A 22,183-nucleotide genomic window follows, 5' to 3' on the forward strand; every position below is an offset into this window, starting at 1 on the left:
TTTTTTTTTTTTTTTTTTTTTTTTTTTTTTAATAAGCAACAAGGACAAGGAGTTTTACAGTTATTTGGCTGAATAAGAACAGGAACTGTATGAGCTTTGCTCAACAAAAGACTAGGCATGCCGCCACCGTGCACATGAAAGCTGAGGTGAAACAAATAGGGTCTGTTAAAAAGAATTTAAAGAGGCATGGTTTGCTCCCAATCCCACCCACCCTCCTCCCTCTTCTTCCCCTATGGCCCTCCCCTAGTCCACTAATGGGGGGGGGAACTCCTCCCCTTCTATCTGTCCTATCAGGTCTCATCATGATTGGCTGCATCATCTTCCATTGTGGACTGGCAAGGCTGTACCCTCCAGGGGAAGGTGATCAGAGAGCCTTCCACTGAGTTCATGTCAGAGACAACCCCTGCTCCTTTCCTAGGGAAACCAACTGGAGATTGAATCTACGGGCTACATCAGAGCAGGGGTTTTAGACAAGGGAGGAGGCCACAGCCGCGATACAAAGTGAATACATTGTAATAAATAATAATAATAATTAATAAAAATGAAAAAAAGAAGGCATGATTTGGAGCTAGGCTGCACTCTGGCTCTGCTGTTCAGTCAACCAGCTGATGCTCAAACAGCACTTTTGTTCAGTGAGATTAGGAAGTATCTCATTTGCATGGAGAAGAATTGATAGTATTCCTCAGTGAAGCTGTAACTAGATCAGAATTGAAAAAAAAATAGATGAAAGTAAATTTTGGCTGAGCCAAATACTTGCTGCATTAATTTTTTACTGCCATTTTAATGAACAGGCCCTAACACACCTTCCAACTGTAGATTCTCTATTAGAGTTTGAAAAGAAAATATATTTAAGGTTGTTTCTGAAAAGCTCCTCTTTCTTCACACATCTTCTTAACATTATTTCAACACAAATTTGACTCAAATTCAAGTGCCAATTGTGGGAAAGAGCTGAGCGGGATACACCTGGCATTGGTCTAAGGTCAATTACAAGTGCAAAAACTCGAAGGACTTACTCATCAACACTACTATTGTTATAAAAATTCTAAAAGACCCAGAGAATGTCTTTTTGGAGTATTAGCACAGAAAGGATCTTCCATCTGCAGTAAACATTGATTTCTTACCTGATGCTTTGGTTCTCAGCAATTCGGATGGTTTGCTTGGCTCTCCAATCCCAATGTTGTTCCCAGCAACAACACGAAATTCATATTCCACCCAGGGACTCAAGCCAACTACCGTTGCATTATATGTCTGTCCATTGAGAATTTCAGGGACTAAGGCAAACAAACAAAAACCAGAACAGAGGACTTAAGGTAATAAATGGGCATTAGTCAAGAGCACAAAATTATTCCAACTCTTTGCATTTGTTTTTGTATGATTCTTAAGATTATTTTTTCAATTTTTTTTGTGAAAGATTATGTATGAATTTTGATGGGAGTTGGAGTGAATCTCTGGATTGCTTTTGCCAGACTTGTTATTTTCCTGATGTTAATCCTGCCAGTCAATGTGTACAGGAGGTCTATCCATCTTCTGAAGACGTCTTCAATTTCTTTCTTCAAAGACTTCTAGTTTTTAATATATAAATGCTGTACTTTATTAGTTGGAGTTATAATATATTTTAATTTTTTAGGCTATTGGGAAAGGCAGTGTTTCCTGATTTATTTATAGATCTGTTTGTCATTTGAATATAAAAAGGCTACTGATTCTTGTGTATTCATTTTGCATCCTGCTACTTTGCTGAAAGCATTTATTAGCTGAAGGAATTTCATGGAGGAATCTTAGGAACATTTATGTACAATATTATACCGTCTGCAAATTAACATACTTTGATTTTTTTTTCTTTTCCTATTTGCATCTCCACGATCTCCTGCAGTTGTTATATCGCTGTATTGAACAGATACGGAATGACTGAACATTCTTTCATCGTACTAATGATATTGGCTATCGGCTTGTTGTAAATTACCTTTATCATGTTGAGGTATGCCCTTGTCCTTTACAACCTAGCCTCTCCAAGAATTTTAATATGAAGCGATGCTTAGTATTCTTTTCAAAGAATATTTTCTGCATTTAATGAAATAATTATGTAGTTTCTGTCTTTTAAACTGTGTATGTGATAGATGACATTTATTGATGCAAATATGTCTATCATCCCTGCATCCCTGAGATGAATTTAACTTAATCATGGAGGTTAATCTTTTTGATATGTTCTTAAATTTAATTTGCAAACACTTTACTGAGAATTTTTGCATCTATGTTTATAAGAAATGTTGAACTATAATTTCCTGTTTTTGTTGAATCATTGTGTAGTTTTTGGCATTAGGGTAATAGTGACTTCATAAAAAGATTTTGGCAATATTCTTTCCATTTCTCTTTTCCAGAATGATTTGTGAGATATTGGCATTAGTTCCTCTTTGAAGGTCTTGTAGAATTCTGCACCGATACATCTGGCCCTAAATAATGTTTTTATTGTTGTTGTTGGGATATTTAATTACTACTTATACTTAACTAGGGATTTTGGGTCTGTATAAACTGTTTATTTCATCTTGACGTAGCTTTAATAGTCTTCATGTATCACGAAATTAATTCATTCTGTTAGGTTTTCCAGCTTGATATAATACAGATTTTTAAATTATGTCTGTATGATTCTCCAAATGTCCTTACTGTTTACTGTAAAGTCTTTTCTCACTTCTAATTTTTGAAATTTGGCTTGCAAACAAACCAATCTATTTTCTCTTTCTTTTGGTTATTTTGGTTAATTTGAACACAGGGAACTTCCCAGAGATTCATACTCCAACCAAGGACTATTTGTGGAGATGACCTGGAACCCCTGCACAGGTGTAGCCCATGGCAGTTCAGTGTCCAAGTGGGTTACATAGTAATGGGAAGAGGGACTGCCTCTGACATAATCTGATTGGCCTGCTTGTTGATCACTTCCCCCTGAGGGGGGAGCAGCCTTATCAGGCCACAGTAGAGGACAATGCAGCCACTTTTGATGAGAACTGATAGACTAAGATCAGAAAGGAGAGGAGAACCTCCCCTATCAGTGGACTTGGGGAGTGGCATGCATGCAGAAAGGGGAGGGAGGGTGGGATTGGGAGGGGAGGAGGGAGGGGCTTATGGGGGGATACAAAATGAATAAAGTGTAATTAATAAAAAATTTTAAAAAAGTTGCTTTTCCCCCCAAGAACCAATTCTTCATTTCATTGATTCTTTCTATTGTATATTGTTGTTTCTATTTTATTGTTTCATTATTTCTTCCTATCTAGTCTTAATTGTTCTTTCTTAAAATTTCATTCATTTTACATCCTGATCATAGCCCACCCTCTTGTCTCCTCCCATTTGCACCCCCTCCCTTCACCTCTCATCCCTGTCCCCTAAGCCTCTAACCCTCAAAAAAGAGGAGCCCTCCTCCTTTACCATCCAAATTCTGACTATGGAGTCTCTTCAGAACTGTATCCTTTTCTTCTGTGGCTTGGCAAGACCACCTCACCCAAGGGAAGTGATCAAAGAACAGGCAATGGAGTTCATGTCAGAGACAGCCCCTGGTCCTCTTACTAGGTAACTTACATGGAGACTGAGCTGCCTATCATATACATCTGAGCAGGGGGCCTGGGTCCTCTATATGCATGGTCCTTGGTTGGTGCATCATTCTCTGCAGGGATCCCTGGGCCCAGATTGGCTCTGTTGGTCTTCTTGTGGAATTTCTGTTGTCTCTAGTTCCCTCTATCTTCCCACTCTTTTATAAGACTCCCTGTGCTCTGTCCAGTTTGGCTGTGAGTCTCAGCATCTACTTCAATCCTCTGCTGGTATAGTTTTTCAGATAACATCCACGGAAGGCTTCTTCTGTTCCCTCTCTTCAACCACTTCCAGTGTCTATTCTATTTGCCCTTCTGAATGAAAATTAAGCATCCTGCATAGGTTCCTTCTTGTTACTTACATTCTTTAGGTCTGTGGATTAAAGTTTACTTATTAAAGTATGGCTAATACCTGCTTATAAGTGAGTATATAACATGATGCATATCATTCTGGGTCTGGGTTACCTTACTTAGGATGATCTTTTCCAGATCCATCCATTTGCCTGCAAATTTCATGATGCCCTTGTTTTTAATCACTGAATAGTATTTCATTGTGTAAACATACCACAGTTTCTTTATCCATTCATTGGTTGAGGGACATCAGAATAAATATGCTATAAACATAGTGGAGCAAACGTTCTTGTTGTATGGTGGAAAATCTTTTGGGTATAAGCCGTGGAATGCTATAGCTGGGTCCTGAGGTAGAGCTGTTCTCATTATTCAGAGAAAGTGCTATGCTAGATTGATTTCCAATATTGTTGTACAAGGTTGCTCTCCCACCAGCAATGGTGGAGTGTTCTCCTTTCTCCACAACTTCATTAGTATGTACTGTCAGTTGAGTTTTTGATCTTAGCCATTCTGATAGGTGAAAGATGGAAAATCAGATTTGTTTTGATTTGCAATTCCCAGATGACTAAGGATGTTGAACATTTCTTTAAGTGCTTCTCAGCCATTCAATATTCCTGTGTTGGGAATTCTGTATTTAGCTTTGTACCTCGTTTTTAATTAGATTATTTGGTTTATTGCTGTTTAGTTTCTTGAGTTCTTTATATATTCTGAACATTAGCCCTCTGTCAGATGTAGGGTTGGAAAAGATTTTCCCCAGTCCATAGGCTGTTGTTTTCTTCTAATGATAGTGTCCTTTGCTTTACAGAAGTTCTTCTGTTGTGGAAGTTTTGGTTTATAATAAGTAAACATGTTTTTGTTTTAAACCCAGGTGTGGGATATGGGAGTGATTGGATTGTCCACAGGAACAAACTCTGCCTCTTGCAGGCTCAGAGAGGGGCTGTTTCAGGCTTGAGATAGTTTAATTCTGAGGATTCTGGAGAGAAAATAAATGCCAGAGCCCAGAGAGTGTTGAGGAGCTCCAAGAAAGAAGAATGCTCCTGGTTCTTTCCCCCTGTAGCTCCTGGTTACTGTTGATGCACCATTCCTAGAAGTTGGGATATGCTGAAATGAGGATAGGACTTGCTCCCCAAAAGTCTACTACCCTTACTAGGAGGAAGTAGGTAAGAGAGAGTCTGCTCCCTGTCCCCAGTAAACGTCTTTCTATCCTACCTAGGGTTGGAGTGCTAGACGGCACGGAGGAGGAATAGGGAGGAAGAAGAGAAAGAAAGAAAGAAAGAAAGAAAGAAAGAAAGAAAGAAAGAAAGAAAGAAAGAAAGAAAGAAAGAAAGAAAGAAAGAAAGAAAGAAAGACTTAAAAAAACTAGTGCCTACATTGTGCAGTTCCATGAGGTTCTATTTATTAATTACTGATTTTGGAACCTAAGCTGTGGTGTTTTGTTCAGGAAGTTGTCTCCTGTGCCAATGAGTTCAAGGCTCTTCCCCACTTTTTCTTCTAACAGATTTAGTGTATCTAGTTTTATGTTGAAGTCTTCTTTGGTCCACTTAGACTTTAGTTTTGTGCAGGGTGATAAATATGGATCTATTTGCAGTTTTCTATCTGTAGCCATCCAGTTAGAAGAGCACCATTTATTGAAGATGCTATCTTTTTCCATTGTATGGTTTTGGTTCCTTTGTCAAAAATCAAATATACATCGATTTGTGGGTTTATTTCTGGGTCTTCAATTTGATTCCATTGATTTGCCAGTCTGTTTCAATGCTAGTACCATGCAGCTTTTATTACTGTTGCACTGTAGTGTAGCTTGAGATCAAGGATGGAGATACCTCCTGAAGATGTTTTATTGTACAGCTATTCTGGGCTTTTTGTTTTTGCATATGAAGTTGATAATTGTTCTTTTAAGGTCCATAAGGAATTTTTCTGGTATTTTGATAGGCATTGCGTTGACTCTTAGATATTTTTGGTAAGATGGCCATTTTTACTATGTTAATCCTACCAATCCACAAGCATGGAAGATCTTTCTATCTTCTGATATCTTCAATTTGTGTCTTCAGATAATTTAAGTTTTTTTTCATACAAATCTTTCACATGCCTGGTTAGAGTTACAGAAAGGTACTTCATATTTTATGTGGCAATTGAGAAAGATGTTGTCTCCCTAATTTCCTTCTCAGCACCTTTGTCTTTTGTACACATGAGGGCTACTGATTTTTTTTTTGAGTTAATTTTGTATCCAGCCACTTTGCTGAAGATTTTTATCAACTGTAGGAATTCCATGGTAGAATTATTGGAGTCGCTCATGTATACTATCATATCATATGTGAATACTGATTTGTTAACTTCTTCCTTTCCAATTTATATCCTCTTGATCTCTTTTAGTTGTTTTATTGCTCTAGCTAGGACTTCAAGAGCTACAGAGAGAGTGTGCAGTCTTGTCTCTGTTTTCTGTGGGATTGATTTAAGTTTCTCTCCATTTCGTTTGATGTTGGCTATAAGCTCGCTGTATATGGCTTTTACTATGTTTAGGTATGTACCTTGTTTCCCTTGTTTCCCTGATCTCTCCAAAGCTTTGAACATGAGTTGGATTTTGTCAAATGCTTTTTTGGCATCTAAGGAGATGATCATGTGGGGTTTTTTGTTTGTTTGTTTGTTGTTGTTGTTGTTATTTTCTTCTTCTTTCAGTTTATGTGGTGAATTATACTGATGGATTTACATATATAGAACCACTACGGTATGCCTGGGATGAAGCCTAATACTTGGTGATGGTGAATGATATTTTTGATGTGTTCTTGGATTCAGTTTGTGAGTATTTTATTGACTATTGTTGCATCAATGTTTGTAAGGGAAATTGGTCTGAAATTCTCTTTCCTTCTTGGGTCTTTCTGTTGTTCAGATATCAAGGTGCTGTGGTCTCATCGATGAGTATTGAAATGTTCTTTCTATTTCTATTTGTGGAACAATTAAATTGTCTTTGAATTTCTGTTGGAATTCTGTCCTAAAACCATCTGGTCCTGTACTGTTTTTGGTTGGGGGATTTTGATGACTGCTTCTCTTTCCTTACGGGATATTGGACTACTTAATTTGTTCACCTCATCTTGATTCAACTTGGGTAAGTGGAATTAATCATGAAAATTGTTCATCTCATGTAGGTTTTCAAATTTTATAGCATATAGGCTTTTAAATTAAGACAGTGATTCTTTGGATTTCCTCAGTGTCTGTTGTTATGTCCCCCATTCCATTTCTGATTTTGTTGATTTGGACAGTGTCTCTTTCTCTATTAGTAGTTAGTTTGGCTAACTTTTTCATTTTCTCATAAAAGCAGTTATTGGTTTCTGCGATTTTTTGAAATGTTCTCTTCATTTCTAATTTATGGATTTCACCCTGAGTTTTATTATTTTCAGCTGTCTACTCCTCTTGGGTGTATCTGCTTCTCCCTCAACCACCTCCTAGGGCTTTCATGTGTGCCCCTAATTTCCTTGTATGAGATATCTCAAATTTTTTTGATGAAGGCATTTAGTGCTATGACCTTTCCTATTAGCACTGCTTTCATTGTGTCCCATATTTTGGGTGTGTTGTGTCTCCATTTTCATTAAATTATGGGAAGTTTTAAATTTCTTTATTTCTTCCCTGACCCAGTTGTCATTGAGTAGAGAGCTGTCCAGCTACCATGTGTGTGTAGGCTTTTTGTTATTTCTTTTGTTTTTGAGATCCAACTTTTAGACAATGGTGGACTGATAGGATACAAGGTATTATTTCAATCTTGTACCAGCTGAGACTACTACATGGTCAGTTTTGGAAAAGGGTCTACAAGGTGCTCCAGAATAAGGTACGTTCTTTTGTGTTTGGGTGAAACGTTCTGTAAATGTCTGTTAGGTCCATATGATTCATGACATATATTAGTGTCATTATTTCTCAGTTTAGTTTCTGTTTTGTTGACCTATCCTTTGATGAGGGTGGGGTTGTGAAGTCCCCCAATATTAATATGTGAGAATCAATGTGTGGTTTAAGCTTTATTAATCTTTCATTTACATATATGGGTGCCTTAGTATTTGGGGTGTAGATGTTCAGAATGGAGAGGTCATCTTGGTGGAAATTTCTGATGATTACAAGTATCCTTCCTTATCTCTTTTGAATAATTTTGGATTAAAATCTATTTTAGTAGATATTAGAATGGCTACTCCAGCTTTCTTCTTGGGTCTGTTTTATTGAAAAGCATTTTTCCAGCCCTTTACTCTGAGACAATGTCTATCTTTGTGGTTGAGGTGTGTTTCTTGTATGCAGCAGAATGATGGGTCCTGTGTATGTGTCCATTCTGTTAGTCTATGTCTTTTATTGGAAAGTTAAGTCCATTGATGTTGAGAGAGATTTATGACCAGTGACTATTAGTTACTTTTATTTTAATGTCAGTTGTGGTGATTTGTTTTTTATGTTTGTCTACCTTCGTTTTTGTTGTAGTGAAATTATATACTGTGGGTTTTGTGTGTGTGTGTGTGTGTGTGTGTGTGTGTGTGTATGTCTGTGTGTAGTTAATCTCTTTAGGTGGAAGTTTTCCTTCTAGTACCTTTGTAGTGCTTGTGTATAGATATTATTTAAATTTTGTTCTGTCCTCGAATATCTTGTTTTCTTCATCCCCAGTGATTAGAAGTTTTGCTGGGTATAGTCTGGACTGGCATCTGTGATGTTTTAGGGTTTGCAAGACAGCTTCTCAGGCTTTTCTGGCTTTATGGTCTCTGCTGAAAAGTCCTGTGTGATTCTGATAGGTTTGCCATTATATGTTGCTTTACCTTTTTCTCTTGTAGCTTTTTATATTTTTTTCTTTGTTCTGTGCTTTTAGTGTTCTGATTATTATGTGGCAGGTGGATTTTTTTTCCCTGGTCTACTCTGCTTGGTCTTCTGTAGCCCTTTTGCATGCTTATAGGCAGCTCTTTGTTTAGATTGCAGAAATTTTCTTCTATGAGTTTGTTGAAAATATTTTCTGGGGCTTGGAGCAGCAAGTCTTCTCTTTCCTCTATTCCCATTATTCTTAGGTGTCATGTTTTCATGGTGTCCTTGATTTATTGAATATTGTGTGTCAGGAATTTTTAGATTTAACATTTTCTTTGATGGATACATTGATTTCTTCCATTGTATCTTTGACACCTGAGAGTCTTTTTTCCATCTTTTGTATTCTTACTTGTGTAGTTCCTGTTTTCTTATTTAAGTTCTTTCTCTCCAGGATTTCCTCAGTTTGTGCTTTATTTATTGTTTCTATTTCCATTTTCACATTATAAATCTTTTTATTGATTTTGTCACCTGTTTGTGTTTTCCTATATTTCTTTGAGTGACTTACTCATTTCTTCTCTATAGGCCTCTTTAAAGGCCTCAATCTGTTTGATTGTATCTTTCTGTATTTCTTTTTGGATTCTATTCATTTCCTTTGATATCATCTTTATAAGCATAGATTTAAGGTCATTTTCCTGTGTTTCAGTTGTATCCAGGGCTGCTTGTCATGGGATAACTGAGTTCCAGAAATTCCATTTTGCTCGGGCTTTTGTTGATTGTGTATTTATGCTGGCCTTTAGCCATCCAGTTGTCTTTGACCATGGCTGGCAGTTTTTGGTTCCCACTGGAGTTCTGGAGAGAAGGATGTGAGAAGTTATGGGCAGGAAGCTGGATGTTCCTTCAGGAGCCCTCTTCAGACTGGTGGCTACAGTCCCTGACTGGCAGGTGGGTCTCAGGGAATTTCCCACCACTCTCCTCAGATGTATAATCCTGTGAATCATCTGGGCTATTTTAAGAAGTCCGGTGGCTTTTCTCTCACCAAGGGAAGTCCTGGAATCCGCTGCCCCCTCCACTGCCTGCAGTTGCCCCTCCACTGTGCTCAGAAACTGAGCTTTCTGGGTGCAGTCACCTTGGAGAGGCCAGGAGTCTGGTTGGTCTCCCTAGGGAGAAGAGTTGAGCTTTGGAATGGCATCTGGGTCTGTTCCTGCTTCCCAGTGGGCATTAGGAGGCCAGAGACTGCAGCTTTGTTTCCAGTAGCTCTGTGAGAGCAGTTCACAGGCATGTGGCTAGATACTGAGACTTTGTACTAGCAGGAACCCCAGGAAGTTTTCTGGGATTAGCTTGGTGATCTGAATAAAGACCTGCTTGTTTTCCTCACTGTGGGCTCTCCTCTTACCTCGGAAACACAGACACTGGTGTTTTGGGGCCCACAATTGCATCTTCAGTTACTGCTATCCTGGTGATCAGACACCGTGCATGATCGGTGCTGCCATCTTGGATCCTTTCTTAATTATTCTTTTTTTTTTTTAAGCTTTCAAGTATATCATTATATTATTAATATGACAAGTCTCTAGTTTGGGGATATAGGTGATAATTTATATTATAAAAATTAACAGTTAAATATTTTTATTAAATTATCGAATTAAGACATTGTTATTGCAAGTATTATTGTTGGACAATCGTGACAATGCCTAGATAAACTACTTACCTGTAGCAACAGCTTGCCAACCCACAGAAAAGGGTGTCCGAGTTTGAATAGTAAAAATTTGAATGGGGCTGTTATTATCAGGGCCCGGTCTCCAGCTGAGCTGGGAGGTGGTACTTGAGATGTGCTCCACTTTTACATCTTCTGGGGGACCAGGGGGACCTGGAGAAACACCATTTATAATGGCTGTGTTGGATATGTTTTAACACATCAGTTGAGGATAAGAATGGTTTAGTTTACCTATCCTACGTAGAAAATAAATTACTGAACCCAAGCTATTTGTAGCACACACTTACAGAATAAATGCTAACAATCCATTTTATCCAGATAACACATTAGATTGGAACTACTGTCTCTGGAGAGGAGGAAACAGTAAGCATGCATTTACTGAATAGCATGCAACAGTGAGGTGATTTCTAAACCTGATACTCATTTTCTCTCAAAATGTTGCTCATGTAAATATAACTTTTAGGGACAAATACAATATCCTACAGAATTTATTTTGCTCTGACACTAAAAGCTTATTACAAAATAGAAGTGAAGTCTAAAATTTAGGGATTAGTACTATGGCCTAAGCACAGTCTTTTTTTTTTTTTTTTTTTTTTTTTTTTTTTTGTCTATAACCACAGAACCCATAATATGGACTCTTGAAATTTACAAAACAAAAATTTCTCTTCTTGCCTTATCCTCATTTAATTCCTCAAATAGCTGCCATTTGTGTATTATAGACATTTCTGATTATGAATAAGCAATAGAACCACTCCATCATTTCTGCTCACCTCTCACAATGATATCAGCTACAGCAGACAAGCTTTCTAGTGTTGTTTGTACTGTGCATAGATATTTTCCCGAATGGCCTAATTGAATATTCCTTATCATTAAATCCCCAACAGATTCCTGAAGACAGAAAGAGGGAACTGGATGAAAGCATAATCACACACAGCGGGTCCCATTTTCTTTACAGCTGGGTAGATATTAAACACAAGACAGTTTGGAAATTAGAAGATATAGTAAGATTATTATAGTTTTCCATAATTGATCCCTTCTATTATACCCTTTACTCTAATTGCATCTAGAAAACAAGTATTTCTGTGAAATACACAAAATAAAGAAAAAAAAAACAGCTGCAGCTTTATACACAGATAGTGATTATGCATGTAAAAAAAGATGTAGCAGATGATTATGAACTACGTGGATTTATGTAAAACATTGTTTGCTTTATTAAGAACTTAACAATTCCAGTTACTTACTCCCCCAATTCTTTCAAAATGAGCCACTCCTTTCTTTAAATCTATGACATCTCCATTAAAGTACCAAACAAATACAACTTCCATGGTGGGGTCGTGAGACACTTGGCAGGGTAAAACAATGCTCTCACCGACTGTCACGTCCATTTTAGAAGGCGGGATTGTAATGACAGTTCTCTCTGTTGAGAAAAAGTTTACTTTTTAGAGGCTTTAAAATGTTAGCATATGGTTACAAAATACATATTTTTAACGGTATGCTAACATTTCAGGAAAAAAAGAAAAAGAACACCATTACATTCACTGTGAAAAAAAAAATCTGTTTTCAAACACCTTGTACTTACTACTTCGTTGTTTAAAGTTGTAGAAAAATAAGTCATCTATACCCGCTCTCATCACACCTTAGGAAACAGGAGAGAAGGGGGACAGAAAGATCTTGAGAGCCACAGTTTGGGGGGGTCTGGGGAGAAGCAGTATCTCCTGGATATGACAGGACTGTTTCACTGATGACCTCACAGCAGCTGTGAGAGTTTTCACTAGATCAAGCCAGTCAATATCATAGCCTAGATCATGAAGGGGTTTATGGAGCCCACCCATGACTGAGGAACTATGGGTAATCGATAATTTGGGAGGGAGAGAAAGTCAGTTTTTATAAATGTTGTGGCCTCTAATAGATTGAAAATAATTTATTAAATTGTTTCGTATCTAAGAGTACACAGAAAGCACAAATACTCCACAAAATGGATTATGTTTTAAAAGATCTCCTTCCTCTTACTAGTCCCTCACCGGCATCATAATTTCTGTGTTTATTCTAACTGAAACATATATATCTAAAGCATAAAAGCTAGATTCTGCCTGTAAGAGAAAAGGAAAATATTTGTCTTTTGAGTTCAGGGTTACTTTGAGCAGAATGATTGTTTCTAGCTCCATCCTTTATTGGGCAAATCTCATTAATTTATTCTTCTTAACTGTAAAATAATATTTCATTGTGGAAATGTACCATTTAGATTAAGCTTTTGAGGAACCCTCACACAGTTTTCCACAGTGGCTGTACCAATTTACATATCCACTACCAGTGAATAAATGTTGCCCTTTCTCCTCATCCTTGCCAGCATGAACTTTGACTTGTTTTATTGTTCATGGGCATTCTGGCTGGTATAAGATGAGATATGAAAGTAATTTTAATTTGCATTTCTCCGATGGCTAGAGAGGTTGAATATTTCTTAAAGTGTTCCTCAGATTCTTCTGTTTCACCTTTTGAGAATTCTCTGTTTAGTTCTATACACCATTTTAATTTGAGGTTATTTGTTGTTGTTTTTTTTTTTTTTTTGCTTAAAGATTTTTGTTTGTTTCTTTGTTTGGGTGTGTGTTTGGTTTGGTTTTGGTTTGTTTCATTTCATTTTGTTTTACTTTGTTTAGTTGATCTTTACAGTTATAGGTGCTAACCCATATGTATAAGTAGTAGAGATTTTTACCATTCCAGAGGGTGCTGCTTTGCTTAAATGATGGTAGTTTTTTGTGTTTTTTTTTTTTTTTTTTTTTTTTTTTTTTTTCTGTACAGAAGTGGTTTAGCTTCCTAGAGTCTTATTGATTAATCATTGGTCGTAATGCTGTGCTATCTGTGTTCTGAATGGCTATTGTTTTCTGTGCCGTGTATTTTCCTGTGACAATGAGAGCATGCTTATTCCCAACTTTATTTTTTGTAAGATTCAGTATATCTGGTCTTATGTTGAACTCCTTAATCTATGGAGACTTACTAATAGAGAAGCTACCTAAAATATAAACGTATTTGCAAGGCATTTAAATTATTTATGATATAATAGAGGAGACACTACCCTAACTAAATATCTTATACCACCACTTATAACTCCTAGTGCCAAGAATGGGTTACATTTTGTTGAGTCAATGGCCAGTGGGACTTTACAGAACCCACAGGCATGATAGGTCATTGCCAAGATCATAAGTTACCCTCTACTCTTCAATAGTAAGGCTTTATTGATGACACAATTACTTATGTCATCAAACACGAAGAAATGAAACAAGTGCCCAACTACAATTTTCACTCCTACTGACTAGCATTCATGGTACTGGAAGGTACTTTGTACACAACACAAGGAGAAAATGAATAACCAGTATCACCTGTCTACAAAGCCTTTGACCTACCATAGCAAACCGCCTGCAGGAATAAACGTAAAACAGTGATACAAGGTTATGGGAGTAATGGAACACTTTTTGATTGGATGTAAAGTCTACTCCATGAAATGGAAACCATACCTGACACTGCTAAAATTGCCAAGAGCCTAAAACTGGGCAAGGACATGGCCTCGGCAAAAACCTACTACTATTATTGTATTAAAGGAACATACTGCTAAGCCCATGGAGCTGAGTATCATCTCTCATCCGAGAAGCCTCTTGAAGTAGATGGCAGCTAACTAAGAGGTCCAGAGCTAGACAGTGTTCAGGGAGTGATAAATTTTGGAGGACTCAGCCCTAAATGGGATGCTTTCCTCAAACTTCTCCCTCTAAGACTCAGGGATCTGCAAGGAAGAAAAGTCTGAAAGAAAAGCCAGAGGCAATGGATGGCTCTAAAGAAACAGTGTCCAGTATCTTTTAAACTCAACAAGGTTGATAGATAAAAGAATTCACAGAAGCTGGCATCGTTCACAAGATCAGCACAAGCTAAAAATATACAAAATCACATTATGTAGAAAAAAAAGTGGAGATGGATTCCTACTTCTTGCCAAGAAGCTACTTAAGTCAATGCCTGTTGGCAATGAAAAATCAGTTTGTTTGTTTGTTTTTTTTAATGGAGTGACACTGGGTACATAAACAATACTCCAAGGCAGGCTCCATGCCCAGGAGTGTGTATTTAGACAATAAAAAAGAGAGTCCATGTATTTTGTGTGGTTTTTTTCTTTAATATTTTTAATATATTTATTTATTTATTTATTTGTAAAGACAGAAAAGGAAGGTTAGTAGGGTATGGAAGGGGTTGCAGCATAGGAGGATGTAATAAAAATATATTTTATTTAAAAAATAATAAAAAAAAGAAAAAGGGGGTATGAAATTGTGAGGACAATGTGGATGAGTGGATTTTGGAGAAGTTAAAAGGATAATTGAGGCTAAGTCTGAGTGGGATGATTATAATCAAAACAAATTTTAGGTAATTCACAAAAAATAATATATTACTTAATTTATACACAGTTTTCTTCATAATTTATGGAGGAATAAGTTTCAGAAAAGAACTCGAAAGACAACATTCCATACATAGTGGCTGCACTATTTTTATATTTTACTCTAGATATCCAGCTATAATAATAGAAGCAATAGCTTAAAATTCCATGAGACAAATTGCATTTCTAAAGTTGTATATACCACAATTTGTGTAGTTTTATAATTGCATGCTTATATTTAAAAGTATGAATGTAACACATTATATTTCATGAATGCTTGTGATGATCACTTTCTGTTTTAACTGAAATTGCAACATGAATAGAAAAGATAGAAGTCTGTCTTTGTAAATTCATAGTCTTTGATGTCAAAATATTCAGCTGTCATAGAAACCTCCTTTTGAGACACATTTTTTTCTAGAGGCCAACCAACCATAGTCCCACAAATCCCAAAGTCACAGCATTAAACTTCAAAGTCATTCCAAGTGTAATTCAGGTATATTTTAGATCTTTTATCTAAAATAATAAAATAAAATAAAAATAATTTTTATTTTATTTTATTAAATATAATAATAAAATATTATTATTTTATTATAATATAATAAAATTATATTATAATTTTATTATAATATAATAACAAAAATAAAAATTTTAGTTATTTATTTATAGTAAAACACGTAGATTTAATACCAGAGCATTGGTCCGGTATTCACAAAGGTCCATTATTACTATTATAGTAATAATATAATAGTAATATTACTTCTATTTTGCTATTATATTTATTTATTTACATAATGTATTCTCATTATGATTCCAATTCTCCCTACTCCTTCCCAAAGACCCAAATCTATATTCTTTTTTGCTCTTATTAGAAAACAAACAGGTATCTTAAAATAAAGAAATATAAGAATAAAAAATAAAATAAGATGAACTAAAAACAAACAAACATGACTAGGATAAACCCAACATACTGACCGAGAGACAATAAACCAAAGGAAAAATATTAGAAACACATATAAGACAGAGATATATGTACCGGAACACACAACTATCACAACTATAATAGACAAAACTGTAATATACAAAAGCAAAAGACCTGTTGTGAAAGAAGTAGGAGAAGGAGGGGTGGGGTAAAAAAGGAGGTAGAAGAGAATAGGGAGGAGGAGGAGGAGGAGGAGGAGGAGGAGGAGGAGGAGGAGGAGGAGAAGAAGAAGAAGAAAAACCTGCAGCATCTGCTGCTCAAAGCCTTATGAGACAAAAATAAATTAAAAAAAAAAACATTATTGAGTTAGTTTTTTTGTTGGCCACTTATTTATGGGTGTGAAGCCTGGTCTTAGGAGTGGTTTGTATAACCAGAAAGACTCTGCTAGAGGAAACTTTTTTTTCCATTATTCCTGGAGGATCCCTTGATATGCATTTAGGTTAGCACACTTCCTTCCATTCTATTATTTACTTATTTATTTATCTATTTATTTATTCATTCATTAATTCATTCACTCATCTATTTATTTATTTATTTATATTTTCTTATCTATTTATTTGTGTATCTATTTATTTAATAATATATATATATATTTACATTTTATTCAATTTGTGTCCCAGCTGTAGCCTCTCCTTCATCTCCTCCTAGTCCCTCTCTCCCTCCCTCTTTCTCCCCTATGTCCCTCCCTAGTCCACTAATGGGGGAGGATTTCCTCCACTACTATCTGATCCTAGTCTATCGAGCCTCATCAGGACTGTCTGGATCTTCTTTCCCTGTGGCCTAGTAGGGCCACCTCGACAGGGGAAGATGATCAAAGAGCAGGAAATGGAGTTCATGCCAGAGACTGCCCCTGCTCCTCTTACTAGGGAAGACTCATGGAGGCTGAGCTGCCCACGAACTACATCTAAACATGCATATTTCCTTTCTTAGGACTGTGAAGCAGCTCTATTTCTAAGGGCATTGTCTATGTGTCAACTCAAATCACAAGCTAAGAGTCCTACAAATGTCTTTAACTCCAGCTCCTAGGCATGAGACACTTTCTATTGGCCTTCATGTCTGTACACTGGTATATATCCATACATTCACACAGACACATAAACCCATGCAGAATTAAATAAAATAAAACTTTAAAGAAACAAAAAGCAAAACTAAAACTAAATCCCATAAAAATATTCCATTCTCATCAAAGCAAAAATACCAATGATAGATTATACACACAGAATAAAACTTTAAGGTGATCTTCACAAAAATCTATGAACATATTTCAACTCAGCTGTAACAACAGAAAACAGACTGAGACAATGCATCACTCAATTTTACCTTCAGAACTTAAGCTGAAATTTTATATAAAAATGTCATAGTAGCAAATACAGACATGGAATATAGGAAGCAATAATTGTAGGCTTTAAGGTAACTTGTGATAAAGAAGTCATGATAATGATGGAGGAGTTCACTCTACTTCTGTGTATAGTGGAGAGAATGTAACTCAGTCTTCATCAGATACATCTCCATGTTTCTTTCTTTTTATTTATCTTAGAAACAACAGCCCTACTTATATCAGATACATTCTGTTGTACTCTAATCAGGGAGAAGACTGAACAGAACATTTGATAACTGTTTCCACTCACAATTCCAAGTCTTCCTTGTAACTTTCACAACTGATAGCTAACATTTTATGCAAAACTGTTTGTAGTAGGGAAAAGTTTCCCTCTAGTAGTTACTTGGAAAAATATCCCTAAGATCATATTTATATTTGTGGGCAGATTACTTGGCTAATTAGATGTGTTGGTAGAGTCAAACTGTCCTGATTTAAGTTTTTAGATCATGCAATTAAACTAGTTTTAAGCATTAAAAATGACAACCACTTCTTCCATTTAAGATAGGACACAGTAGTAAAATTAGACTAATTATTCCCTATATATATCACATATATCGCTCATTAACTGTACAGTGAGGATTAAGGTTTAATGAATAAATGATTATAATATGGTATATAATTGGTACACTTACATTTAGAATGTTCCAACTTTTAAATGTGTAACAAATATTTATTGAGTCCTACTCACCTGTTGATTCTTCTGTTAAGTGCTAGATATACAATTGAGGGTGGAATAGGGGGATAAAAATGCAAAACAAAGGACTAAGTAATACTACACTTTTGTATTCATAAATATGTCAACAGAGGCATAATGTCATGCATGAGATTTCACTATTATGTATTGCCCAAGAGATAAAATTCCCATGTGTGAAGTAATTCTATTAACATGTTCTATTATGTAGGGATTCTTTTATTGGGAAGCAATTGCTTTAACACAAAAGTTCATGGCAAGTAAGAAGGGTCTGCACTGGCTGGAAATAATCAAACTCAGGGCTGGAATCAACCAATTAGAAACAAATAAAACTATTCAAAGAATCAATGAAACAAAAAGCTGGTTCTTTGAGAAAATCAACAAGATAGACAAACCCCGACCCAAACTTACTAAAAAGCAGAGAGAATCTTTCCAAATCAACAAAATCAGAGATGAAAAGGGTGACATAACTACAGACACTGAGGAAATTCAAACAATCATTAGGTCATACAACAAAAGCCTATATGCCACAAAATTTGAAAACCTAAATGAAATGGACAATTTTCTTGATAGATTCCATCTTCCAACATTAAGTCAAGATCAGGTAGAAAGAATGAACAGCCCTATATCCCTCAAGGAAATTGAAGTAGTCATTCACAGTCTCCCCTCCAAAAAAAGCCCTGGGCCAGATGGTTTCAATGCGGAATTCTACCAGACCTTCAAAGAAGTGCTCACACCAATTCTCCTCAAACTATTCCACAAAATAGAAACAGAAGGTACATTACCAAACTCATTCTATGAAGCGACAGTCACCCTAATACTTAAACCACACAAAGACCCAACAAAAAAAGAGAACTTCAGACCTATCTCTCTTATGAACACTGACACAAAAATACTCAATAAAATACTTGCAAACCGAATCCAAGAACACATCAAAGATATCATCCACCACGACCAAGTAGGCTTCATCCCAGGCATGCAAGGGTGGTTCAACATACAGAAATCCATCAATGTAATCCACCACATAAACAAACTGAAGGAGAAAAACCACATGATCATCTCCTTAGATGCTGAAAAAGCATTTGACAAAGTCCAACACCCATTCATGTTTAAAGTCTTGGAGAGATCAGGAATACAAGGCACATATCTAAACATAGTAAAGGCAATATACAGCAAGCCTATAGCCAACATCAAACTCAATGGAGAGAAACTTAAATCAATGCCACTGAAATCAGGGAAAAGACAAGGCTGCCCACTCTCTCCCTACCTCTTCAACATAGTACTTGAAGTCCTAGCCAGAGCAATAAGACAACTAAAGGAGATCAAGGGGATACAAATCGGAAAGAAAGAGGTCAAAGTGTCACTATTCGCAGATGATATGATAGTATATATGAGCGACCCCAAAAATTCAACCAGAGAACTCCTCCAGCTGATAAACACCTTCAGCAAAGTGGCAGGATACAAAATCAACTCAAAAAAATCAGAAGCCCTCCTGTATACCAAAGACAAAAGGGCCGAGAAAGAAATTAGGGAAACAACACCTTTCACAATAGCCACTAACCACATAAAGTACCTTGGGGTGACACTAACCAAGCAAGTGAAAGACCTGTTTGAGAAAAACTTCAAGTCTCTGAAGAAAGAAATTGAAGAAGATCTCAGAAGATGGAAAGATCTCCTGTGCTCATGGATTGGTAGGATTAACATTGTGAAAATGGCCATCCTGCCAAAAGCAATCTACAGATTCAATGCAATTCCCAACAAAATACCAACTCAATTCTTTACAGACCTTGAAAAAAAGATTCTCAGCTTCATATGGAGAAACAAAAAACCCAGAATCTCCAAAACAATCCTGTACAACAACAGATCATCTGGAGGTATCTCCATCCCCGATCTGAAGTTGTATTACAGAGCAATAGTAATAAAAACTGCATGGTATTGGCATAAAAACAGAAAGGAGGATCAATGGAACCGCATAGAAGACCCAGAAATAAACCCACACACCTATGAATACTTGATTTTTGACAAAGAAGCCAAAACCATTCAATGGAAAAAAGACAGCATCTTCAACAAATGGTGCAGGTTCAACTGGATGTCCACATGCAGAAAAATGAAAATAGATCTATATTTATCACCCTGCACAAAACTAAAGTCCAAGTGGATCAAAGACCTATAAAACCAGATACTCTAAACCTGTTAGAAAAAAAAGTGGGGAACAGCCTAGAACTCATTGGCACAGGAGACAACTTCCTGAACAGAATACCAACAGCACAGGCTCTAAGAGCAACAATCAATAAATGGGACCTCATGAAACTGAAAAGCTTCTATAAAGCAAAGGACACTGTCATCAAAACAAAACGACTGCCTACAGATTGGGAAAGTATCTTCACTAACCCTTCATCTGACAGAGGACTAATATACAGTATATACAAAGAACTAAAGAAGCTGAAAAGCGGGGGCGGAGCCAAGATGGCGACTAGCACACACAGTTTCCGAGCTGTGGAAGAGATAAAGTTCTGAGTTGATGAGTGGAAGAACTTCTGAAGCCAGGGAAACAACGGAGAGACTTTCTAAACAACAGTGAACATCGCAGGAGGTGAAAACCTTGGTCTCGGGTCACCCAGGGACTTGTTTGGGGAAGGTGAGAAACGATCCTTTGATCTCTTGGCACTCCCCTCCCCCAGACCTCCCTCCTCCTTGGCACAGCTGACTCGCCTTTCTCAGCGCAGACCTAACTGCCTGGGGCCTGCAGCCACTGAGGCGGAGCCCCAAGCCCTTTATCGGCAAAGGCCAGCAGTATTGTGTCTTGGAGCCCCAGATTTGCGCGGCGGCTGCACCATCCTCCCAGGGCCCGAGTCTGCTAGACGCCATACTAGCTCCGCAGGAGCGCCATCACTGACGGTACGGCCCGCCCAATCCCACAGTGACAGAGAATACGCTATATAATCACCAAAAACAGGCAGAAACGCCATACAAGCTAGACACACCAGGCGCTGGGCCTCCGAAGCTTGGAGAGTACAGTGAAGAGACCCCAGGACTTCCCAGAAAGCATCTGGACTAGCAACCCAGTCTCCAGTTACAGCAGGACTTTCTAACCTGGCGGCGGAGCAGCACTGAGCTGGCGGGGCACATCAGCCCTCCAGTTTAAGACTAACCAGGGCCAAACCAGAGAACAGAAAGGCTGGTTACCCCGATTCCTACTGACGTGACCACCCTGAAATCTCCAGCTGCAGCAAGACCTCATAACCTGGCAGTGACAACAGCACGGAACTGGTGGAGCACATCAAAGAAGCAGGGCCAAACCAGAGAGCAGAGAGCCCAGATACCCGGATCTCTGCCAAGTGACCTGCCTGTAATTGAGTGCACCCTTGAGAATCTGCAGCTCCACTGATCCTGGGTCCTTCTAAAACAGAAGCCAGGCATCGAACCCCCTCCCACCCATATACCCACTTTGGGAAACAGAGGGGCACTTGGGACATTGAAGTTCCTGCTCTGTGGGTCTAATTGAGGAGTTAAGGCAGTTAATGCCAGAAATTGCTCTGCGATCTTCACTAGCGCCTGCGACATATACATTACAGAGCCCCTCCCACACACTCAAGGGTTCAACATAAGCCATCACACTGTCCCCCGAGACACATGCCCACGCACACTTACACACACACACACACACACACACACGTATACACACGCACGCACACTTGCATTTGCCTCTGTTTGCGCCTGCGTACTTTCCTCCCATAGGTACAGCTAGTCCTCAGCACACGCTAAGGACAGGGGACCTCTCTCAACTTCCTGAAGAATTCTCCAGACTCGAGAGAGAGACAGTACTAGTCTGATCGGCAGAATCCAAAAACAAACAGGGAAGGTCTCAGATAAGCCAATGGCTAGGGGTAGGCGAAAGAACACTTCCAACATAAATCAGGACATCATGACTTCACCAGCAAACCCCAAAATCGATGGATACTCCAATTCATCAGAAGCACAGGAAAATGACCTTAAAGCCATGCTTGCTCAATTATTTGAAGCTCATAAGGAGGAAATGAACAAATCTTTCAAAGAGTTGGCCAGTCAATTGGAGGTAAAGAAAGAAGAAATAGACAAAACCCTTAAAGAAACACAGGCAAACATAGCCAAACAAATAGAGGCACAAGTAGAGAAAAAATTAGTGGCATACAAAAAGGAAATGAACAAAGAAATAGAGTCCATCGTAGAGAGACAGGAATCCAAATTCAAACACACGGAAGAAATGGTGCAAGGCATGAAAACAGAATTAGAATCAATAAAGAAAACACAAAATGAGAAAATTCTTGAGCTGAAGAACTTGGAGAAAAGATCAGGAACCAC

The 22,183-nt window shown here is 37.5% G+C and overlaps 1 protein-coding gene across 1 annotated transcript in view; it reads right to left on the bottom strand.

Annotated features, from left to right (window-relative positions):
• LOC129692203 (contactin-6-like) overlaps positions 1-22,183 on the bottom strand; it is a 344,240-nt gene that overhangs the window by 5,363 nt on the left and 316,694 nt on the right. Inside the window, exons 13-16 of the mRNA XM_055628432.1 lie at positions 11,628-11,803; positions 11,157-11,274; positions 10,381-10,539; positions 1,122-1,271 (exon numbers count right to left, since the gene is read on the bottom strand). Coding sequence (XP_055484407.1) covers positions 1,122-1,271; positions 10,381-10,539; positions 11,157-11,274; positions 11,628-11,803 — 603 coding nt within the window. The remainder of the gene's footprint in view (positions 1-1,121; positions 1,272-10,380; positions 10,540-11,156; positions 11,275-11,627; positions 11,804-22,183) is intronic.

This window comes from Psammomys obesus, unplaced genomic scaffold (assembly GCF_907164565.1).
Source record: "Psammomys obesus unplaced genomic scaffold, mPsaObe1.curated_primary_1811, whole genome shotgun sequence".
In the NCBI taxonomy this organism is placed as follows: domain Eukaryota; kingdom Metazoa; phylum Chordata; class Mammalia; order Rodentia; family Muridae; genus Psammomys; species Psammomys obesus.